Source organism: Melanaphis sacchari, unplaced genomic scaffold (genome assembly GCF_002803265.2).
Source record: "Melanaphis sacchari strain LSU unplaced genomic scaffold, SCAv2.0 Contig1_pilon_pilon, whole genome shotgun sequence".
NCBI classification, from domain to species: Eukaryota; Metazoa; Arthropoda; class Insecta; order Hemiptera; family Aphididae; genus Melanaphis; species Melanaphis sacchari.
Window position 1 is genome coordinate 2,197,482 of NW_020270976.1, and position 22,941 is coordinate 2,220,422.

Genomic DNA, 22,941 nt, shown 5'->3' on the forward strand with positions numbered 1-22,941 from the left:
TAAGATGAATAGATTGCTTAGAATATTAAAAAAAAATATATATAAAATAAAAAAAGAACAACAGTAAAAAAAAATAATAATATGAAACACTTAATTAATTTAATTAACTTCAGCATTTTTGATATAAAAAAAAAAAAAAAACAATCGTTTATTTTAACAACTATTTAGGAGTCAGAAAGATTAAGATTTATTTTACTTAGACACATAAAATAAAATCTGTACTTCAATGAACTAATTTTAGTTTTGAAAATCAATTTTTATATGAATATCTTTTTTCTAATTATTGGTTCAATTAATTTTATCTGTAATTTTAATAAATTAAATAAATAAATTCTTATAATTTTGAAAAAAAAAATATAAATTTACTGTGCATTATATCATAAAGAAAATATAAAAACAAAATACTATTTCTATATGTTATGACCTAAAATATAGGTTAATAAATATATTATATATGTGCTTACAAAACTTAAAATTATTAAGTATTTAGTTTTAAACCAAGATTTACTAAATCATTCCCTAAATGGACAATATAAAAAAAAACCTCGATCTTTATTTAAACCACAGTAAGTTTTAGACAAAAACTAGAATAAAATCATAATAATCAAACCAAAAACGAAAATCCTTATCTAAGAATATATTATGTGACTTAATATTTTGAATAATTTACTAATATTTTTACTCGAAATTATTTTTAGAATTTCTCAAAGTTGGTTATACATTGTATGTTATGTAAGATTAGATAATAAGTGACGTCAATGTAACGTTTTTTTTAAGAAAACAAATGAAAAAATCAAAGATAAAACGCTCAGTTAATAGATAAGGTTTAATGTAATTTTAGAAGAACTCATTTAATAAAAACTGACAAAGCTAATTGAAAAAAAAAACGAAAAGAACATTTTATTATCGTAGAACCAACACATTTTACAATATCTACCAATAATCGATTATTTTTATAAATATTCAGTTTAAAAAATTACAGATTTTTTATTCAACATCTCTTAAAAATAAAAAATAAAAATCTATTGGTGTATCATAATAATAATATTGTGAATTCAATAGAACCTTTGAAATTAACTTATTATATTATAATTCATTTTGTTATTTTGATTAATAATTTTTGTAATGTAAATTTCATTTCAAATGTAAATCATTCACACATTTCCACCAAGACGACTTAAATTAATTTCTAAAACTCAAATTTCGATAGTTATTGACCTATTGATATTTTAAACTGTTGTATTCCTTAGTATTTGATTTTACCTTGCGAAATTATATTTTAACAAATGTACCAGTGAGTAACAACAATTTCAAAAACATATTTATCATTTTATATTGAACTCGATCATTGAATATTTTAAAAAACGAAATAATATCTCTCTCGATGGAAATCCAGGCCATTGCACACGCATTTATACACACAATATACTCGTGATTATACTATTATTGTTTGTCCAACGGCGAAGTCTGCCAGTTTCATCTCAGCGAGTTCGGCATCTCGTCCGTCACACCTATATAGGTGCACGAAGGTCGTCTCGGTACCGACCATCTCACATAAAACGCTTACCTAGTACAAGGCGCGCACCGTTGTGTCCGACCCTTCGACGTGCAGCAGGACTGCCCGAAACAACAACTATATTGGCAAATGTGCGGGGTACCTAATGCACACGCGTGTAATACGCACTGTATAATGTATTTTTCAACAAAATCCGTTCTTCTTTCACGAGTTTTTCATCCAGACGAGGTAATATAATATATTTTACCGGGATTCTAGTCAGTTTAATGTAATGCGAACTACTTACGCAGCAGTGTCAGCGGCAGCGACGAAAAGGGCGTGGCGTAAGTTATCACGTCTTTTATAATCTTATCGACAGTATACGAACGCTGTTTTTCGGTACGCATATATATGTATGTGTATGTGTATGTGTACGCGTGTGTGTGTGTGTGTGTGTGTGTTCGCTAGTGTGTTAGATACCTAACGAAATAAAATAAATATATATATATATGTATGAACACACCGTATAATAAACAGCGTGATGTTATATATATATATATATATATATATTATTATACATTTGCTATACCAGTATCGTCCTAGGAAAAGTATCTTTTGGTTAGATTTGTGCGAAACCGTGGTGTCGTCGTCAACATCGTCGCGTATTGACACGACGCAAGTTTAGGACCGACCGAATAGCGCGACGGAAACAGCCATGACCTTATGATATATATATATATATATATATATATACACGTTCATAAATCATTGTCTACTTCAGACATCCGCGTCCTGCCACCTCCCCTACCTCACTTCTACCGCTACTACTACCGATTCCACAGTCGTGTTGATCTCATTAACCGCGTATACCTAACGTGCGCATGAACACTTTCCCCTATAATAATAAATTATAACTACCTACTTCTTCTACCGAATAACTACGCGTTCCCCGCAGTACGCTCGTCAACTTGCCCGAAATTTCGGTTGACCTAGCACAATATAATAATAATGCAGGTACTTGTCACCGTACGTGATAATATCATTGTTATTGTTTTCATAATCGTTCGAGATTTCTGCAAGCCTTTGATTGGTTTGGCTGATAAACCTCATCCGCGTTCGGGAAAATGCATATTACCCGTGCCCCGTATAGTTAAAAATGTTACGATACAAGGTAATTAAATAAGCATGCTACAACTTTTTTCCTTTGATGTACAATTATAATACATATAATTCCTTTACTTGTATATTTATCTATTTAAATTCTGATTTTTATAACTTTTCAATATTCGTAAAAGCCACTTTTTAAATACTTATATTTTTTAATGTAATTTAAAGATAATATGTCTGTGTTAATGATATAATAACATTTTTTTTTTTTTATACACAACCAAATTTTTGGATATTTTTATTTGTTTATACCATTTAAAGAGTATCACGTATTGTGATACAAACTTGTCTTATTTAACAAGAACCAATCTTTATAACAGTAAATTATAACGTTATGTACTTTAATCTTTTATCGCAATTTGAACTAAATGTTTTTAAGTTACCTATTAAATATTGTATAGGTACTACTTCATGTTCTTAATTTAGAAAAATATGAAGTGTATGATAATTTTAATATTACTTTATTGGTTAGTATTAATCTTATAAATTGTAACTTTTGTATCATAATACGTATACCTACATTACGTTTACCGTACGTAACATTTATATCATGTTTTATACTATGTCAGTATTAAGAATTACGTTATTTAGTACCTAAAATTATCACTTTGAAACTTTTCATTGTTAGTTTAAATGCTTCAAAATTTACAAAAAACATCATGTTCTTAACAATTTACAGTTAAATGGGTGATGCTGATTTGTAAAAAGAATAAATAATATAGTACAGGACATTTTTAAATTGTAAATCCAAATAAATCCAAACATCAAAAAAAAAAAATGGTCCTTAAGTAAATATACTATTTCAAAGACCAGAATTTTTTCAAAGTATAATATAACGATAAAAAAGATAAACATGGAAAATGAATACAATTTTAAAAGTATATTTTTATGGTGATCAGAAAAAAAATAATACTAAGTACATCTGTGAGTCACTGATCACTGTATTTAATCAGCATAAATACATTATAAAAATATATTAACAGTTACCGTTATAACACATAAACTGAGTTCAAAAATAACCCATTGGCGGAAAAGGCAACAACTAAAATTGTTTTATATGGCCCAAATAAACTTCTTGAATATGTATAATTTAACTTTAATATTGATTTAAGATTCTGACCATATGTTGAATATACTGGTTTTACAATTACGTGGTTTTTTTTTATTTATATTTCGTGACCTCTAAAAAAAATTTCTTAACAATAATATTTATGTAATACTATTTTTAAACAGCAATGATTTTGTTATTTTATTGTAATTGAAATAATATGATCAACAACAAATACTTGAAATTACCACTATATATTTATAAAACGGACAAATCCTCATAGAATTTAACAAAAAACTAGGTATACTAGAGAATTTAAATATTAAAATTACAAAATGTCTATTTGAAGTATATATAGCATATTAAATAGAAAACATAATCTTAATGCTTATCGTATATTTAAATAGTTAACAACTATAGAAAATTTAAGCATTAATAGTATGCTTATAAACATTTTATTTAAAAAAAATAATATTTTATTGGTTTTTACTTACATAATATGTATGAAGGTCCACAATAAATTCTAAAATAATTACTCTGTAAAGTAAATTTATGATACTTCGTATTATTAAATTTAATAACTTAGTTGTATTCACGTTACTACATAGTTCATCTAGAACAGTAAAAATTAAAATCAATCAATGAAAACAAAAGTGATCAATAAAATAAGAAGATAACGCAGGAAACCACTATGTTATACAGTATAGGTATCGAATATATCCCGTCATTGAGAATTCACCGTGATGAATGTGTTCAATTTGAATTCAATGACAAATTATTCCATACGAAAAATAATTTTGAGTGAAGACAGTATAATATATAGATATTGCTAAGTATATTTTATTATATGTTTGCTATATCTAACAATATAGTAAGATAAACTAATTTATTTTACTTTACATCGGTAATACAGTAGGTTGAATTAATATTAGTAAAAAATATTGCATTTTTTATATTATTTTTATTTATTTAATATAATAATATTGATTTAGATTTTAGATTATGTATTATTGTTATTAATTTTTGAGTGCATTCTAAATTACCAGTGTAACGATGCGATTAAGTTAGTGGTATAAATATTCATTAGCTAAAATAAATTTTAATATTTAGAAATGTCATTAAATTTTATTTATAATTTAAAATATATGTAAGCTATTCCAATTTGAAATCCCCGTGAAATGTTGTTTAAATTACAATAAAATAACTAATTATTAATGTTTTGTTTAATTATCTAATTTAGTTTAAATTTAAAACTTCGATCGTCTAAAATAAAACAATTTGTGAATATATTCTTTAGATTTTTTGGTTCCAGTATTATCTATTTGTGAGAGAAACATTGTATTAAAATTAACTTTTTGACTGTGTGATTTTTTCTTTATCAAAATTTGTAGAATTAAAACACTGAACAAAATAATCAAATGTTTAACATAGCTTGAAAAAGTTAAAGTATTTTTTTAAATATCTACAATTTACAGATTGAATTACAACAAAATAAGAAAATTGATTTTGTCAAAAATTAATTTTGCTTAAAAATTCCTGTTTTCTTCAATCATAAGAAAAGTCCTGATTTTTTTGCTTTGGATCCATAAATTGTCAAAAAAAGATATTCATATTCATAATTTAAGCTTTTTTACTGCTTCAGAGGATTATGACAAAAAAAAAAAAAAAAAAAATTTAATATCAGTTCAATCATCACAGCAGGATCTAATATGTAAAATTAGCTTAGTATTAACGAACATGTTAAGTAAACTTTTTAATCAACGTTAAGAACAACGAAAAAATTATCTAGCATAAATAAAAGAAGTTCAATTATATAGCAAACTATAGTTAAAATAAACCATTGATTTATCTTTAATGGTATATAATACGTATAATGGTATAGACTTAAGTAACTTTATTTAAGAATATAGGTCTACAAAAAAAGAAAAAAAAAATGTAAATATAAATGTAATTTAAAAAAAGTTAATAAGGACCTTTAAAATATTATTATATATTTAAATAATTCATAAATAGAATGAAAAATTAGTTTAATAAATAAATAGATGTACCTATTTATCTATTTGGTAGTTTAAAAATATAATGAAATTGTTTTCAAGTATTTATGGTAAAAAAAAAGGTTTAAATTTAATCATTTTGTTTTAAAATTACCCATTTCTGAAAAAAGTTATAAAAAAATGAAAAATGTTTTATTATTTAAAAAATTACAAAAAACATACATGAATCTGAGATATTTATCAAGCAATCTAAAGTAAATATGCAAATTCCTGAACTTTTGGACCCAAATTATTATGTTATGCAAATAGATAGATATAATTAGCATTGGTTAGTATTTCACTGCTTCGTTAAAATGTAACCCAATTTGCAATTGACACACGTGAGATTTAAGTTTGCTAATCAAGTACCTAATATTTTATAAATCATTAAAACGATATACGGAGTGATACATTCAACGGTTATTATACAGAGTCCATTATAAGTGTCTCATATTTAATCAGTCACTAGATATAAGTAAAATAAGTATATGATATTCGTACTTTTTTTTAAACCATATTCAAGCCTATGATTTTTGGAACATAAAGTCATTATGTCGCGGTCGTGTTAAATTATTATTTCCGAACTCCAACACCTACGATTTAGAATATTAATATTTTACTTTGGGTTGTTAAACCCAATCAATGTAAATGATGTATAATATTATGATATCTTATCTAAGCCGATTTAAAAAAATCGGGTCAATCCAGTAACAAAAAAACAATAAACACGTCTTACTTACGTAAATACAGTAGACGTAGCTCATTTTAGAATTATTTTTTTTTTTTTTAACGAAATGTTTAAATAATGAAGGTATTAAATAAATAATAACACAACGTTGTCTGGCGCCGAATTGGGTTCTCGACACACAAAAATATAATATAATTCTGTTGGATCCACTTTTTAAAATTGTTATTTTTCTTCATCAATAAGCTCGGATAAGCAGTTACAGCGAACGTCTGTAAAAGCATTTGGATGATGATCACGTTATATGATTTAAATTATGGTCAATAGCCCACTGGTCATTAATGCAGTCTTCGAATTACAATTTAATTACTTTTGTTAGGTACCTAGATAATATTCATCGGATGATTTGTTTTCGATTGATCTATTGGCGAATGAATTATTATTCAAAACTATTAACACAACAATATCAAATTAATAATGTCATGGTTATTTATTTTCAAGTTCGATATGTCGAACACTATAAATTATATTGTTATCGGATTGACGCATAATAATGAAGACGTCATACTATTGAAAATATTAATTTTGTTGTAGACAATTAAATTTTTTCCTACTCCGATATTTTCCTTAACACTGTTTGAGTGAAATTCCGACACAGTGATGCTCTAAAGTTACTCAGTGAACTATACATAATATTTTTAAAAACAAAAGTTAATAATAATCGAATATAATACTATAAATGTACTTAGGTTTTCTAATATGTTTTGACATTTCTTGTCATCGAAATTAATGATAAAAAGTTATTAATTTTCTCTTTACTGTTCACGGAAGAAAATATAAAGATGAATGGGTAAATATATTCAAATTGTTTTTAATTAATATCTATTGATAATATTATATAATGTATTACAAAAAATATATATATATCTTAATTCAACGGCTTAAATTATTAAAAAATATATTTTCAACCTTACCGTTCACATATTTTATGAACCTCTATCAACTCATTTTTGTGAATCATTTGTGGGACACCTACTGACGTTTTCTGGTGGGTAATGATTAATGGTAGTGGAAAACATTTTTCGTACTCCTGCTATACTGTTTTTTATTTATTATTTTTATAGATCGACATGGTCAATTTATTTGCTTTTGCTTTTTGAAAAATCTCAGCCATAGCGATGTACATTTATCATGGTATCGTGTAGTGCTTGCATATAAATATAACCGGCAGCTTAAATTATAATAAAAAAAATTTTAATTTACAGTATACAAAAAATATATATAATAGACGATATTTTTCTAATGTTTTGATTATCTTAGATTATCCTTAAATATGATATTGTTTAAATTTTAACTTCAAAATAAATATTAATATTTATTTGTACATTTAATATTGTAAAATAAATATTTTATATAAAATACGTATAACTAATTTAGTAACTGTTAATTTTTTTTTTGCTAACTTTCTTCATACAATAAAATTATCTGTATCTTAAAACACATTAAAACTGTTTAAAACTACAACATGTTAACAACTAACGAATTGAATAAGGTCAGTACATCTACGTTTTAATGATTTCATTAATTAGTTACTTATAACCCACACGGCAAGTGGTGTGAACAATCAAAATCAAAATTATTTAGACGAAAATAAAATGTTAAATATTTTTACTCATTAATAAACCAGTAGTTAATCATAAATTCTAAAAACGAATGTTTTTATAAGATATCTCACCAAAATTCACAAAGATTAAAAAATACGAGTATAATAAAGATGATTTACGTAATGTATTTAAATGAACTAGAATATATCAATCAAGAATATTCCATCGGGTTGTTAGATACCTCAGTTAACTGCTTTCTAATTGACATTTCACAAATTCTCTTGATAATTGATTCATTCGAATGATCAACTATTTATATATAATTATAGGTACTGATATTTTAAAGACAATTTGTAAATAAAATTTAAATTATTATTGCATTTAAATATTTTGCAGAACTACAGAAGGGTGTATAAATATGTATTTTTTTTTCTAACACATTTAAAAATATCCATAACGAAAAAACGACATTTTACACAATATTAATAATAAATCATGTTTGAATATCAACTAATTTTATTTTTAATAAAATATTTTTTTATTTTTTATAATCAATACTGAATATTTATCATCAGTCACATTTACTAATTTAGTTTATTATAACTTTGGTTGGAAAAATATACATTCTACCTTTTCTACCTACGCCATTTTCACTTAATTTATTTTAAACAAATATATAAATATATGCAGATAGAGAGAGAGAGAGAGAGAGAGAGATTTTATGTTATTTTAATACTAAAAAAATGTGTTACAATCTTTTAATTTTTTAATTTTTGATAAAATTCCATTAATATTTAAATTATATAATTATATTTCAGCCAATTTTTTTTTTTTTTTTTTGAACATTTACAGGATTTAAATAATTAATAACCAGAGAAAATTAATTTAAACCAAAGAAATTATTAAAAAAAAAAAGAAATATATCACTTAGTCTTCTTTTTTCTTTGACTAGTATATAACTTAAAATATTGATATTTTTTATGTTTTTTTCAAATTTAAAATAATAAAAATAATTTTAGTGTTTTTAGTATAATTGGATATTGGTTTTAAATACAAATAATTTAAACATTATATACAAATATATTGAACTACTATACTTGTTCAAATCAAATATTTTTACCCTTATATGTATTAGATTTATTGTTATTAAAAACTACAGTCAAAAAAATTTATTTAAATTATTTTATTTAAAATTAGGAAAAGTTATTATGTATTTCACTTGTAGGGTTACATAGAATTGAAATAACTACGCTTGTACCCACACATAAAACGTAAAAACTAAACTACGTATGGGATTTTAATAACATATTGTTTCATACAATACAAATTTGGAAATACAATAGATTAATATGATAATGTCAAGTTAAATAGTTCTTGGAAATATTTTAGAAACTCTACTTGATATAAATAGCTAAACTTTATATACTTAATAAAAAATTGAAACTTTTTATGAAGAATCAAAATTTATCCATGAAAAATTAGATTGCAGTTCCAAAAATTGTTAAAATTATTTATAATAGCTAATCTATTCTCTAATGTAAAACAATAAAATAAAACAAAATCTATTTATATTAACCCTCTCCTCACTACACGGAAACTGAAGTATGCTCTAAATACTATTAAGAAAGAAAATGTTTAGCTTGGAAAATTTGTATACTTGATTATAACAGAAATATTGATAAAAATAGAATCTACGAATCTTATCGTTTAAATTTTCTGGTGTAAGCTTAATACTGAATAATATTGTATCTATAAAAGACTAAATTACATGAATTGTATTTACTCTTCTTTGGAAAATTAATATTAAATTTAACGTGTCATAAATATTTATCTTTCACGCACTTATTTGATTTAAATATATTTTTCTTTATAAATGCATACAATGCATACATTTATTATGAAATATACATATTTTTTATAATAAGTCAAGTTCAAGTAAGTATACTGTTGATAATACATTATTGATTTGATTTAGTATTCGTTTACGCACGCAATGTTATAATGTTACTTAATAATAATTGCACTTTTATGTAACAATACTTATTATGCAATTTTATGCATAAACATTGGTATCAGTGTCGAATGCATTAATCTATGTATTGGGTACAATAGATTTTTATGGTGATTATAATAATAAAATGATAATGAAAATATATTAACTCATCTGATGGTTTTTTTTTTTTTTATCTGGATATTCTTAAAATAAATAATATGATATACTATCTATTTCATTGTAATACTTTTTTTATAGTAATCATATAATAAATCATACATATAGCATATATATTATATAAATATGTAAATGAGTGTGAGAAGATCATTTAGTTAAGTATACCACTTATTTTTTCTAGGCGAAATTTGAAAAGATTGAATTGGAAATCGATAAATATAGAATAAAATATTTATAAACAAATGTAACCATTTACAATTAGCTTATAGTGTCAAGGTTAGGTTAATAATATGGTGATTTTTCTATTTTCATTTTTTTTTTTTGTGTGTCAAAGTTATTATCTTTAACACGACAATACGATCAGTTCAAGGATCTAAAAACAAATCGCACGAAGTTCATAAAACAAATTCACATTTACAAATTAAAATTATATTAGTTTAAATCAATACATAGTTATTCAAAATACTAACATATTTATTGCAGTTATAAAATCTAAATATTAAAAATATAATTCGCAGTATCTACAAAAATAGGAGCAGTGATCATTCAGTTTTCCGATATCTATATTAAACATAAATTATAATATACATTATAAAAGTATCTTATTAATAATTACTCACCTGGTAAATGCGACTCGTTGAAGTACATCTTCTCCATAATTGCTTTATTTTTGATTAATCTAAAATAAATAATTTAATATTTAGTACCTTCCACAAAGAAAAAAATAATAGATATTTATAATATAAAGAAAAACTATTTATATTTAAGTATCTATTTTATATATTACAGTAAATATGCATTATACAGCAATAAATAATTATTAGGTTAATTATGTGGTATTATTGATTATTATTTATTTCGAAAACGCCAGTCGTAATGATATACCTATATTATTTTATATAATTAATATACATATTATACTGGGATTATAAAATATTATAACAACAAAAATATTCATTTTTACATTACTTTCTCAAGATATAATGTATAACATGTAAGTAAAAAAATACAATTTGAACACATGGTTTTAATTTTTAGTTATACAATATTATGCAAAAATTTCATGGACAAAATACTCTAATGATCTTTCACTCTCTTCGACCGTAAATAGTAACATATAATGATACCACATAAAACAGTTCTCAACCTTCATAACTAAAGTGAGACCAATTGAATGGGCATAATTATCATAGATCATAGATTGCAAGGTTGTTATAATTCTCAAAAATGGGTTGAGAGGTCTTATAAAAATAATTCTTTCTTTGAAGGTCTAAAAATAATAACCGTAAAACACCATAAAACATCATTTTTTCTCCGTTAAAAGAATCTTCGTATTTATAATAGATGAATCCAAGTATACAATTATGATGTAATATTATATTTATATTTTAAGTATTAGGTAGTAGAATTTTTCCTTCAATAATGTAGTTATTCAAAATATTATTTTTGGAATTATTAAATAAACTTAACGGTCATATTTTCTGTTACGATAAAAAATTTTATTTTTCAGACGAGAATACACCATTTTTACTTTAGCAGATAATTTTTTGAAAGTTTTGATAAATCTAAATCTAAACCTAACTTCAAACGAATAGTGCTCTAACTATTAAACATTATATACTAAGGGAAATAGATTTGAAAAATATGGAAGATTATGATTATTTGAAAATTTTAGAATGTAGTTAATATTAATCCATTGTCATTTTGCAATTTGTAAAAATTATTAGAGTATAATAAATACTAGATGCAATATTACATTTATTTTACACTTTTTATAAATCTATTCTTAATATAAAAAAATTATTAACTCTGAAACTACTCGATAAAATTTTAATTTAGATTTATTTTTATATTCTAAATTATATTATATAAAAAGATGATTTCTCAATTAAAAAACAGAAGTTTACATCATCATCGGACAATCCTTAAATAGTATAAAATTCATAAAATACGATAAAGCATTGATAGTCCAGACGAATTCAGACCGAGCATCGCCCAGATCACCGATTCGTCTGAATTACCGGTGGAATTTTAAAATTACCTACTCAAATGATTTAGATTTTTATTTTTAAATCCACCACCTTAATATTTATTGCATTTTAAATCACAAAAATAACAAATAACTTCAATATATAGAATACCAAAAAAAAAAAAAAAACAAAAAAAATGTGTATAATAATAGAATTTAAATTTAGTACTTTAGCAGTCAGTCATTTTTTTTTTCTGAATAATACTTTCACTTCCGAACAAACTACAAATGTATTAACGAACAAAATAAACTTATGCCACGTCCGATTACCGAGTTCACTGGATTATCGGAGGTCGGACTATTGAGGCTCTAGTGTATTAGATATTACTTTATTGCACATTTGTTTTATCAGTATAAATAATTTATATTTTTTTTGATCACTTTCATATTTTCCATATAAAAATGAATAAATAAACAATATAGCTAAATTGGTTATGTAAAATAAAATATTAAAATTTTATTACCAACATATTTAACAATAATTATTTAATGCTAGGTAGTAAGTACCCTTAAGATTATCCAAACTTTTTTATAGCTATAAGTTATACTGTTAATAATTTAGTAACCTAACTTGTTCAATTTATATTTTTATAAAAATCATCTTCAGTAATTAATATTGATTGAGCAAAGCTTTCAATGACTAATTATGAATTATGATCATAAATAATTGTTCACACTTTTTAACACAGAAAAAAATTATTTCCCATTGACATTATAATATACAAATATGGTAAACAACTTATTATTTTTAAAATAATTTAATATAAAAGAAATATTTATTTAAACGTTAGTATTGAGCTAATTTCGTGTTTTTTTTTTTTCATTACATAGTAAAATATACTTTTTAATGAATTATTTTATCATAAAATGTTCTGTGCCAAATTCTCTAAATTACAGATATATTATAATGTTGATTAGATATATTTTATAAGAAAAAATCGTACTTGTCATATTTGCTACTTTTGATTTATTTATTTGAGTGTAATTAATTCGCACATTATAATAAAAAACTACGATTATCTTTTAATTTTCACGCACTATTAAAAATGACATAATATTTTCTTTTTTGAAATACTAAACTAACTAAATCTCTTTTAAACTACAATAAAAATAGTTAAGGTATGTCAAATTAACATACTATAAAAAATGCTAAATAAATGCATGAAGACATAAAATTGTGCAATTTCAATAGAATTAGTATACAAGTATTATATGATAATAAAAATTGATTTGTACGAAAACAATGGACTTTATAAAAATCCAAGAAAGAATGAATTAAACTGATGATTAATTTTCAACTAGAATAAAATAAATAAAGAGATCCTCCGGCACTACTGGATAAAAAGATTATACTAATACTAGATTGCTTGTGACTAACAAAGATACGATATATTCATGTCGAAACGAATTAGAAACGTCGAATATTATGGAAAAAATTGTTAGTTTCAAAAGCCTTCGGGACACAATTAGTGCAGTCCTTATGTAGAGGAATAGATAAAACACTATTGTGGTCGTTAGACTACGAATCATCAGGACGATAAAAATCATAACATAAAATACATGTATAATAAGTAAGAATGGAAAAAAAAAATCAACTACAGCCGCAATTTACGTCTCATAGGACAAATGAGTATAGTTAGGAGGCAAGTTCACGCCTACTATTAGGAAAGTTTTTATCATTAAAAATAAATGCTTAATATTTACATTAGCAGTGGAAATAAAGTGACTTCAAGCGTGCTAACAAAGATCCCACTGCCTCTAGAGTAGTTGCTTGTAGCACTATTATTAAAATATAAAAAATAATATTTTATATTCGCATAAACTTACGAGTAAATATCCATCAAAAATATTTATTCGTAAAATTATGGTTCAGATAACACTATATATTATATTTAAAATTATTTAGCGTTGTCCTAAGACCTTAAACATTTTAGTAAAATTAAAATGGTATATTCATAATTTCAATAGATCAGTAATAACAACAGCATCGTTATATGGTCAAAGATTTGGACTGGCATATTGTTTATTTAATATGAATAACATTAAAAAATGTAATTTAATTAAAACTCAACGGTTTTTTATCAACTAAACTATTGTATTTTTATGATGAAAAAAAAAAAGAAATGTTTTGAGCCAATCCAAAATCCGCAAATCAAATAATAACTTCTTGTTTTGTAAATAAAATATTATCTATTCACTACTAATTGTAATTTTAAATGTTTAACACATATTTTGAAAGGAATTCTCTACTATTTTATAAAAATACATATTGAATGATTATTCGTATCACGGTAAAAATAAATAAAACGTCCAGTAATCGATACATTTCTAATCAATAACTGAAAAATTAATATTTTAATTGTCTCAGTGGTGATTTATCAAGAATTCATATCGAGAGTGATAAATCATTCCATTACAACAATTTCCAATTAAAAAATAAGATAGCATAAAAATATGTTAAAATGTAAACAAATCTTTGCATCTAATTGTAAACAGAGTGTCGACGAATAATTTTGCACAATGCACATACATGTAATATGTAGGTATATAAATATAAAATAAGTTTTCATTGCTCATAAAACATAAAACAATTTAAAATAAAAACCTGTTATACTCTTAATAAATTAATAATAATTAAAATAAATATTCAAAAAAACGTCTGTATCAATAATGTTGAACTATTGTAGTACCCTAATTCGATGTGTTGCAATATTTTACACGTAGGTGTACCTACCCTACATACTAATTGTATTACCTATATACTAAACAACAACCAATTGATTTGCTAAATTATTAATTTTAATACAATTTTCAAAGCTAAATTAAATTAAAAATTGTGAATAGTTCAATTTTATTCATTAAGCCACTTTCTATCGATGTAAATTTTAAATATAAATATTTTATGTGGGTGTAATATTTCATACCTATAATTATTACAAAATATAAGATTAAAAAAATATTGATTTTCCAATTAAATTTTAAGTTTGAATTATTTATTTTTAATGCATTACATAAAAAAACAATGAGGTTTATGAAATTTTCATTCTTTATAATCAAAAAAGATCATAAAAAAAAAAACAATCAAAAGGCTAAAAAGTTCCTATTATTTATTTATTTATTTATTTTTTTTTTTTGCTAGAACTATAGAAAAAAAAATGTACAATGTGTGTACAAATATAATACAATAAGCAATTGTTTTGACATTTTTTAAATAGTTTGGACGGTGTGAAGGAAGAAAACGTCTATTGTTAATACTTCTAATATGAACTCACTTAGACAATTTATTATTACTTTTAACTTTTAACCAATGATCATATTTTCATACTTCACTATATCTAAAATTTATCGTCATAATATCCAAGTGTTTGTGAACCTATATATAACTAATTACTTAAAAATGTATTTATTTTTTTATATAGATCATTACTGTTTTCAATATTTTCGTTGAACTTATTTTTGTTTTGTGTTGTTTGTGTACAGGTATTCAAGTCCGAAACGTTCGTGGTTCACCGAAGAAGACATGGGGCGTAAGCTGCAGGATTCAAATGATACGTATGACATAGACAGTCTAATTTCACCTATTTATGCAATGACCACAGTCGGTGCGGACAAGAACATTAATTGCTGGATGGGTTACAAAGCAGTACCCGTCGATGAACCTAAGCCACGAACCCCATTGTTCCTGATTGATAACGGTCTCAGCGCTAAAACACTAGACGCCATGTTACACATATTCATTATATGTTTAGTACTTTTTATTATTATAAACTGTATGTGTAAATTCGTGTGGTTATTTTTTAAATGATATTGTTTTAATTATTATTGTGTATATATTGTATATAGGTACCTAGTCTTAAGTACTCTGTTAAGATATTTATAACTTAAATTCTAATTTTTTTTTTTTTTTTTTCGTGTAAAATCATCCATAAATCATATTCTGTTCATAAACTATATAATTCATTGACAATTAAAATTTATGGAAATTGTATTCATCTAATGATACAACGAAAATATTATTTTATAGTGTTTTGTTATTTTTTTTATTCAAAATAAATATAAATACCTTACGATTAAATATTTAGTGTATATCTCTATTAAAATTTAACTACAAATAATGATCAACGTAAAATTAAATATTAATCTCATGAAAAAAAAAAATTTTAAATTCAATTACCAACACCAGACTAAATACTATAGTAATTATTTTCAAAGTTCAACTACTTCATATTCATTAATTATGTATTAATACTATTTTAAATATTCTAGAGAAATAAATTATTCATCTACATCTACCTATCAAAATAAAATATGACTTGGAAAATTAATAGATACATTTCCACGAGACCATAATATATAACTACCTAAATAGTTTATTAAATTATATTAAGTATATTGTCTATCGTACTTTAAAATTCCCTATCTTCTTAATATTCAATTTTACTTTTCGGAAAAGCAACCGAGTATGTTAATCCAACCATAGAAATTCCTAAAACAATATAAACATATTATTATTAGAATATTGTATATTTAATCTATGAATGCAAAACTTGAGAGTAACAAGTAAATTATTTTAAATTCATATTATTTATTTTTGCAAAGGTATTATATAATTTAAGTGATATCAAATATATTCTAGCTCTATATTTTATAAAGCATTAAGATGTACATGTTATAGTATAGTGAATAATGAATTAATTTAAATAATTATTTAATATTTCAAACAAATGATAGTTATTATTCATATATTTTCCTAACTCAAACACGAAATAGATATACAAATGGTAATGAAAATAGATATTAAAACATACGCATTTCTCTATGATATAATCTACACATACTAATTAGCACAATACTAAAACATACATAAAGTAACAATACGTCCCGTTTTAAACGAGAAAGTTCCAACTCTGTCCCGTTATCAAAATGCTTGATCAGATTACGAGACAATAATAAAATATAACAAATTGATAATATTATTACAACGGTCAAAGCATAATAATATTTTGGCCATGATATTAGCATTCAACACCAACACAGAATAAAGAAATCGTAAATTATTATTTCTTCGTGAACGGTTATTTTTATACCATTTCAATGTAAATATGGCTTATAAATTAAATTAATTAAGAATAATAAAAAAATATATATATATATTTTTTTATAAACAGTTTTTTTAATTAAATAAATTAAATAAATTGTATGTTGTTAGCTTTAATATTAGAGCTTGAATTTTATTTTAGAATTCAATAATATATCATTATATATGAAAAACGATCTAAACGAAGACTATCTGGTAGCTTATATTACTAATTAAATTTTATGATATAATTTTTTTTTAATATACATAGGTAATAAAGTCATTTATTTTACTTTTAAGATTATGACAGGTTAATAAAGTTTTTCGAAAATATTGCATTTATTATATTATTGGTGTTAAATTACTTTAATAATATATTATTATATTTATACCATATTATAAAATTCAAAATTTAATGATATATCTCTTAATTATCGTAAAACATTACAAATAAATTCACGGTATAAATAAATAATCAAAGAAATCAAAATTAAGTACAAAAAATTTATGATTTTATAATATCCGTGAAAATATTAATCATAATAAAATAATTAACATTGTTTTTTATCGTTTAAATAAGTAATTTAGTCTAAATTTAAAACTTAAAATATCTATAAAAATTATTTATCTATAAATAGATATAAAAAGAAAATTTTTTAAGAAATCCTAACTATAAAATATTTAGCAAATTTTGCGATTTTGAACAACATGGTAAAAATTCTAATTCCAAATACACATAAAAAAAATTATGTGTATGCATTTTTAACGTTTTTATACAGACATAAGAACAGTTAATGTGAAATCCTGTATAAAATTTTCAAACATTTTGACCCAACAAATAATTTTTATTGATATTTATAGATAAAGAACTTTAAAAAAATGAAAAAGTATATCCCGATAAATAGCTCAAAAAAAGTAAAAATATTTTAAAAACTTTATCTTAAAAATAAAATGATAATATAAATATTTGAAGAAAGTTTTAAGCATATAAGGTTATTTGTTTTCGAGTAACACTAAAAAAACAAATTATTTTTATCAAAAATTAGATTTGTGTAACAATTCCCGTATTTCCTTATTATTTTTTTTCAATTTTCCCCAACTATAGAAAATTTACTAAGAATTTTTAACTTTAACCTATTCAAAGTACAAGCAAGATCCAGTTTTATATCCAAAACAATCCTCAAAATTGAAAACGGAAGGATTTTATCAACTACTTATGGTTTACACATATATATTATCAATGTAAAATCAATTAATCTATTGCTTTGGTAGAAATTTATTATTATATATAGATACTAACATTATTTTATTTAAATCTTTTTTTTTTAAGTCTATAGTATTTTTAAGACTCGTTTACTTATGAATAATAAGAGATTTTTAAAAGTAAACAACTTATTGATAATTATATATTTATTAAATAAATTATAAACGCCAGTTGTCGTTTGCGCATCACTATTGTTAATTTTGACCTTTTTTTGTAAGACAGTTACGTATCCTTCGATTTTTAGGTTATGCAACATTTGCGTATCAACCATTTAAAAGGTCTTGTATAATTTGCGCTTCAATATTATTGAACAATAGATTTAAATAAAGGTGTATACCCAAAAGTGCTAGTTGTTTTCTAACTTTGATCTGAAAATTCGAACATTTCCAAATAATATCCAATTTTCAAATATTGTACAGATATTTTTGTTTTAAAATATACAATAGGTATTATTATGATAAATAATATTTTGATAATATTGTATAGGTAATCAATTAACAATAACACAACTAAAACGTACGGTTGACTAATCGATAAGTAAATCAAACGAGATAGTGGATTACTAGATAGTAAAACGCGCAAGACACTATCGAGACCTACGGCTTTACGAGACATACGAGACGTGGACATTATACTATTATACTGTATTGTTAACTTTTGAGTTTTGAGTATATGTAAGAATGAGTCAATTCAAATTTATTAATTCAAATCGTGGAAAAGCTGGAATAATTATTCAAAAATGTTTTCATACAAAAAGTAAAACATTGAAAACTTGTGAGATCATATTTATGTATCCGAAATTTTGTTATTTTCAATTGATTTTTATTCGAACTTAAAAAATTTGTATTTTTACTATGACTGTAATGCGCCAAATAAAAGTGTTAATTTCAATATGTGCATTATTTATATGATTATGACTACAATTCAATTTATTTCTGATTATTTGTATCTAATTTATTATTACATTATGATCTATGTAAATCATTAAATTTTCAATAGAAAATTTTTTTTTTTTATATACAATTGCATTGTTCAGCATGTTAATGTGCAATTGATGTGTGATAATTTGATACAGGTAAAACGGACGATGCGCAAATGATAATAAGCATCGATGCGCAAATAATTTACTATATTTGGCACAGGTAAACAGACGATGCGCAAATGATGTATGGCCATTACAAAATAAAAACACAACAGTTCAACTTTGGCGCAGTAGAAAATACACCAATATAAATCAAATTTGACAATTATTATGGTAAACTCAGGTAACATTCTTCCCATACACTCCGAGTATGACTTAGATAAAAATATAATACAAGCTCTAGTATAAAAGAACGAATCATCAATTCGTCCTGATGATTCGTATTATTTTTAAATAAAATCAAAAAATCAAAAAAATATATAGTTTTAATTAAATTCAGATTATTAACATTTTTTTTTTTTTTTTTGAATACTAATCAAATTTAATAATTATATTTTTCAACTTTTTGATATTAACCTAAATATAAAACAATTCTGTGCCAAGGTGGTTAAAGCAAAATGATTTTCCAACATACAAATTTATGATATTCTAATTTAATTAACTTAAACTTATGTTATTATTTTATTATTATTATTATTATTATTATTATACAAACTTAAGAGAAATATTTATACAAATATTAAAAATGTACAAACAATTATAAAATTTGACCTGTAAAATTATTTATAAGTTTTATAATATAATAATGTAACTTTTGTTCTTTCGACACAAAATTTCAACATCATTAATAATAAAGTGAAGAATATTTTTTTCTATTTCTTAATAAACTTTGATAAAGTTATTTTTTTTTTAGAGTCAGGGTAAAAGCTTTTTAAAATATCTATAAAAGGTTTCGACAAAAGTGTTCATTTTAAGTACCTATAAATTATTATATAAATGAAATTTAATTTAAACACTTATCTGTAATTTTAAAATTATGTTAGTCGTATACATTAAAAGACGAATAATATTATTTTAACAATCATTAAAAATTATAAGTTGAATATAATTTCATAATAATGATCTAAAAAATAATAATTGAACAGTTTCAAAAATCAAATATCCTAGTATAGGTATAAAGTTTAAATTTTAAATCAATTAAGTTTTTATATCGCATGATTAATTTAACAGTAACTAACTATTTCGACATTGTTTTTATTTTCCAACTCTTATTTTTATTTGTGAATTTGTAAATAAACTTTTAAAGTAAAAATTAACTTAACTTTTCTAATACTTAACTTTGATATAAAATAATAATACTTCATAACAAAATTAAAAATTAACCTCTAATATGAAATTTAATATTTTTATTTTATAAAAAAGTTTTCTATATCGGATTATAAAAATTTTAAATATTTCATATTATATAATCATTTAAAAATTAAAAATTGATGGTTGGTTCACTAACAAATACCTGTTTAAAAAAAAAAAAAAAACTACAATATAAATACAGGAATAATAATATTAAGTGTTTAATTTTCGTAATTTCTTAAATTTTCAGTTTAATGCTCATTAAATGTTTAAGTATTAACTGATAGGAAATCATTTTTTTATCTTAAATACAATATAAATAACATTAAACATTACATTAATGAACAAAATGGAATCTTAATTTTACTTCAATTTTACAAAACTATATCCATTCAGTACCAAACTCAGTTCCATTTTTACTAAACATTTTCATAAGTTAAAGATAAATTAAAAAATATAATATATCGTATCTATCGGCTTATGTAATAGTTTTTAAAATTGAATATACAGTAATAAAATAGTTTTGTGAAAACCACAAACATGAAAAAAAACTACATTTGTAAAAACATATATTGTGGCAATGGAAAGCGACAATGACATAAAAAATTATAATAACCTTATAAAATATATTTACGCTCTTCGTAATTGTAAATGAATAAGAATATACACTATCTAGAAATTAATATAAAACGGGAATAAAGAGAATACAGAATATGTATTACATTAATTTCGAGGCGTAATAGTTTTGTGCTAACGGCTAAAAATAAAAAATAAAAAAAATATGTAAAACAGCATAATATTAGTATAGAAAATATGTTAACTTCAATATATAGCTGATTTCTGTTTTATTTTTTTTTTTTTTACATAAGTGATCTGCATAGGCCATTAATTTCATAAATTTAATGTAAATCGTTAAGTTCTGTACTAAATAAGTTGGAGTGTAAAAAGTAAAATTCATTTAAACTCACAATTATTATTGATACAACTTATAAAACTTAATTATTTATCGCAAGACCATCTCACATCTAAATAATACAAATAACATTATGGTACATTACATAAGGAAAAAATTATTATATATTTAAATTTTAGATTGGCATTATCTGCTTTTTATACCTGGATGGCAAGAACCTTAAATTTCAAAATATTTCACAATTGTTATGACAATACAATATATCATATATATAGTGTACAATACCTATATAATATATATTTTTATTTAATTTTATATTTGTAACTTTGTTTTTAATTTTTTTTTTCTTAAATAATATTGAATTAAAAAAATACTCTACTTTTATTATATTTTAAATCTTTAACAATAAGTACATAACATTAATAATCAAGTAATGATTTTTATCTTCATTAGACTTAAGTTTTCTATTTTATTTACAACTCATAATATTCTGAAATATTTTAAGCTGATCAAATTATTTTTCATTACAACTATATCAATTAAAATCGTAATTAATAATTAGATATTACGCTAAGAAATTATAAACAAAAACTTTCCTAGTTTTACCAGTCTCATTCTGCAACGTTTGTTGGAAAACTATGAATTATTTGGCTTTAATTTTGATACGGACAACTGTGAAGAATACTAATATGAAAATAAAAAACACTTTGTGACATATAAATATCTGAAAACTTTAAAACTACTCACAGTTGTTCTAAGTATAATAATTCATAATTTGGCAACAATTCACTGAGTTTTGATTCAACTAATTGTACTGCGTGAAAATGTATAATAATTATTAATGTACAACTTTACTACTAAGAATCGTTTGTAAGTATATAGATAACGCATTATACAAAATATGTTCTTTCAATTTAATAATTTGCCTTAATTATTGAAATGGATAAACCTTGTAATTTTTAACTATTTTTCAAGTTGTTTTAATTTAAATGCTGATTTATAAATTTTCATGATGTAGGTTAAATAAATATTATTTAAAAAAAAAAATTTCAATATTAAACTATTATATTTCTATAATCAGAATTTAGTACTTCAATATAATATTGTTTTACTTACCTAAATTATGTCATATTATGAACATATTTTAATATAACATGTTTGTATAAGTATAATCATAAATTAAA

At 22.9% G+C, this 22,941-nt stretch overlaps 1 protein-coding gene across 2 annotated transcripts in view; it reads right to left on the reverse strand.

Moving 5' to 3' along the window:
* LOC112593298 (probable G-protein coupled receptor No18) overlaps window positions 1–22,941 on the reverse strand; it is a 100,939-nt gene that overhangs the window by 69,243 nt on the left and 8,755 nt on the right. The window contains exons 2-3 of one of the 2 annotated variants that reach the window (XM_025337675.1): window positions 16,637–16,717; window positions 10,823–10,881 (exon numbers count right to left, since the gene is read on the reverse strand). In XM_025337675.1, coding sequence (XP_025193460.1) covers window positions 10,823–10,859 — 37 coding nt within the window. In that variant the 5' untranslated portion in view covers window positions 10,860–10,881; window positions 16,637–16,717. The remainder of the gene's footprint in view (window positions 1–10,822; window positions 10,882–16,636; window positions 16,718–22,941) is intronic. The other variant, XM_025337676.1, reaches the window with a different exon arrangement.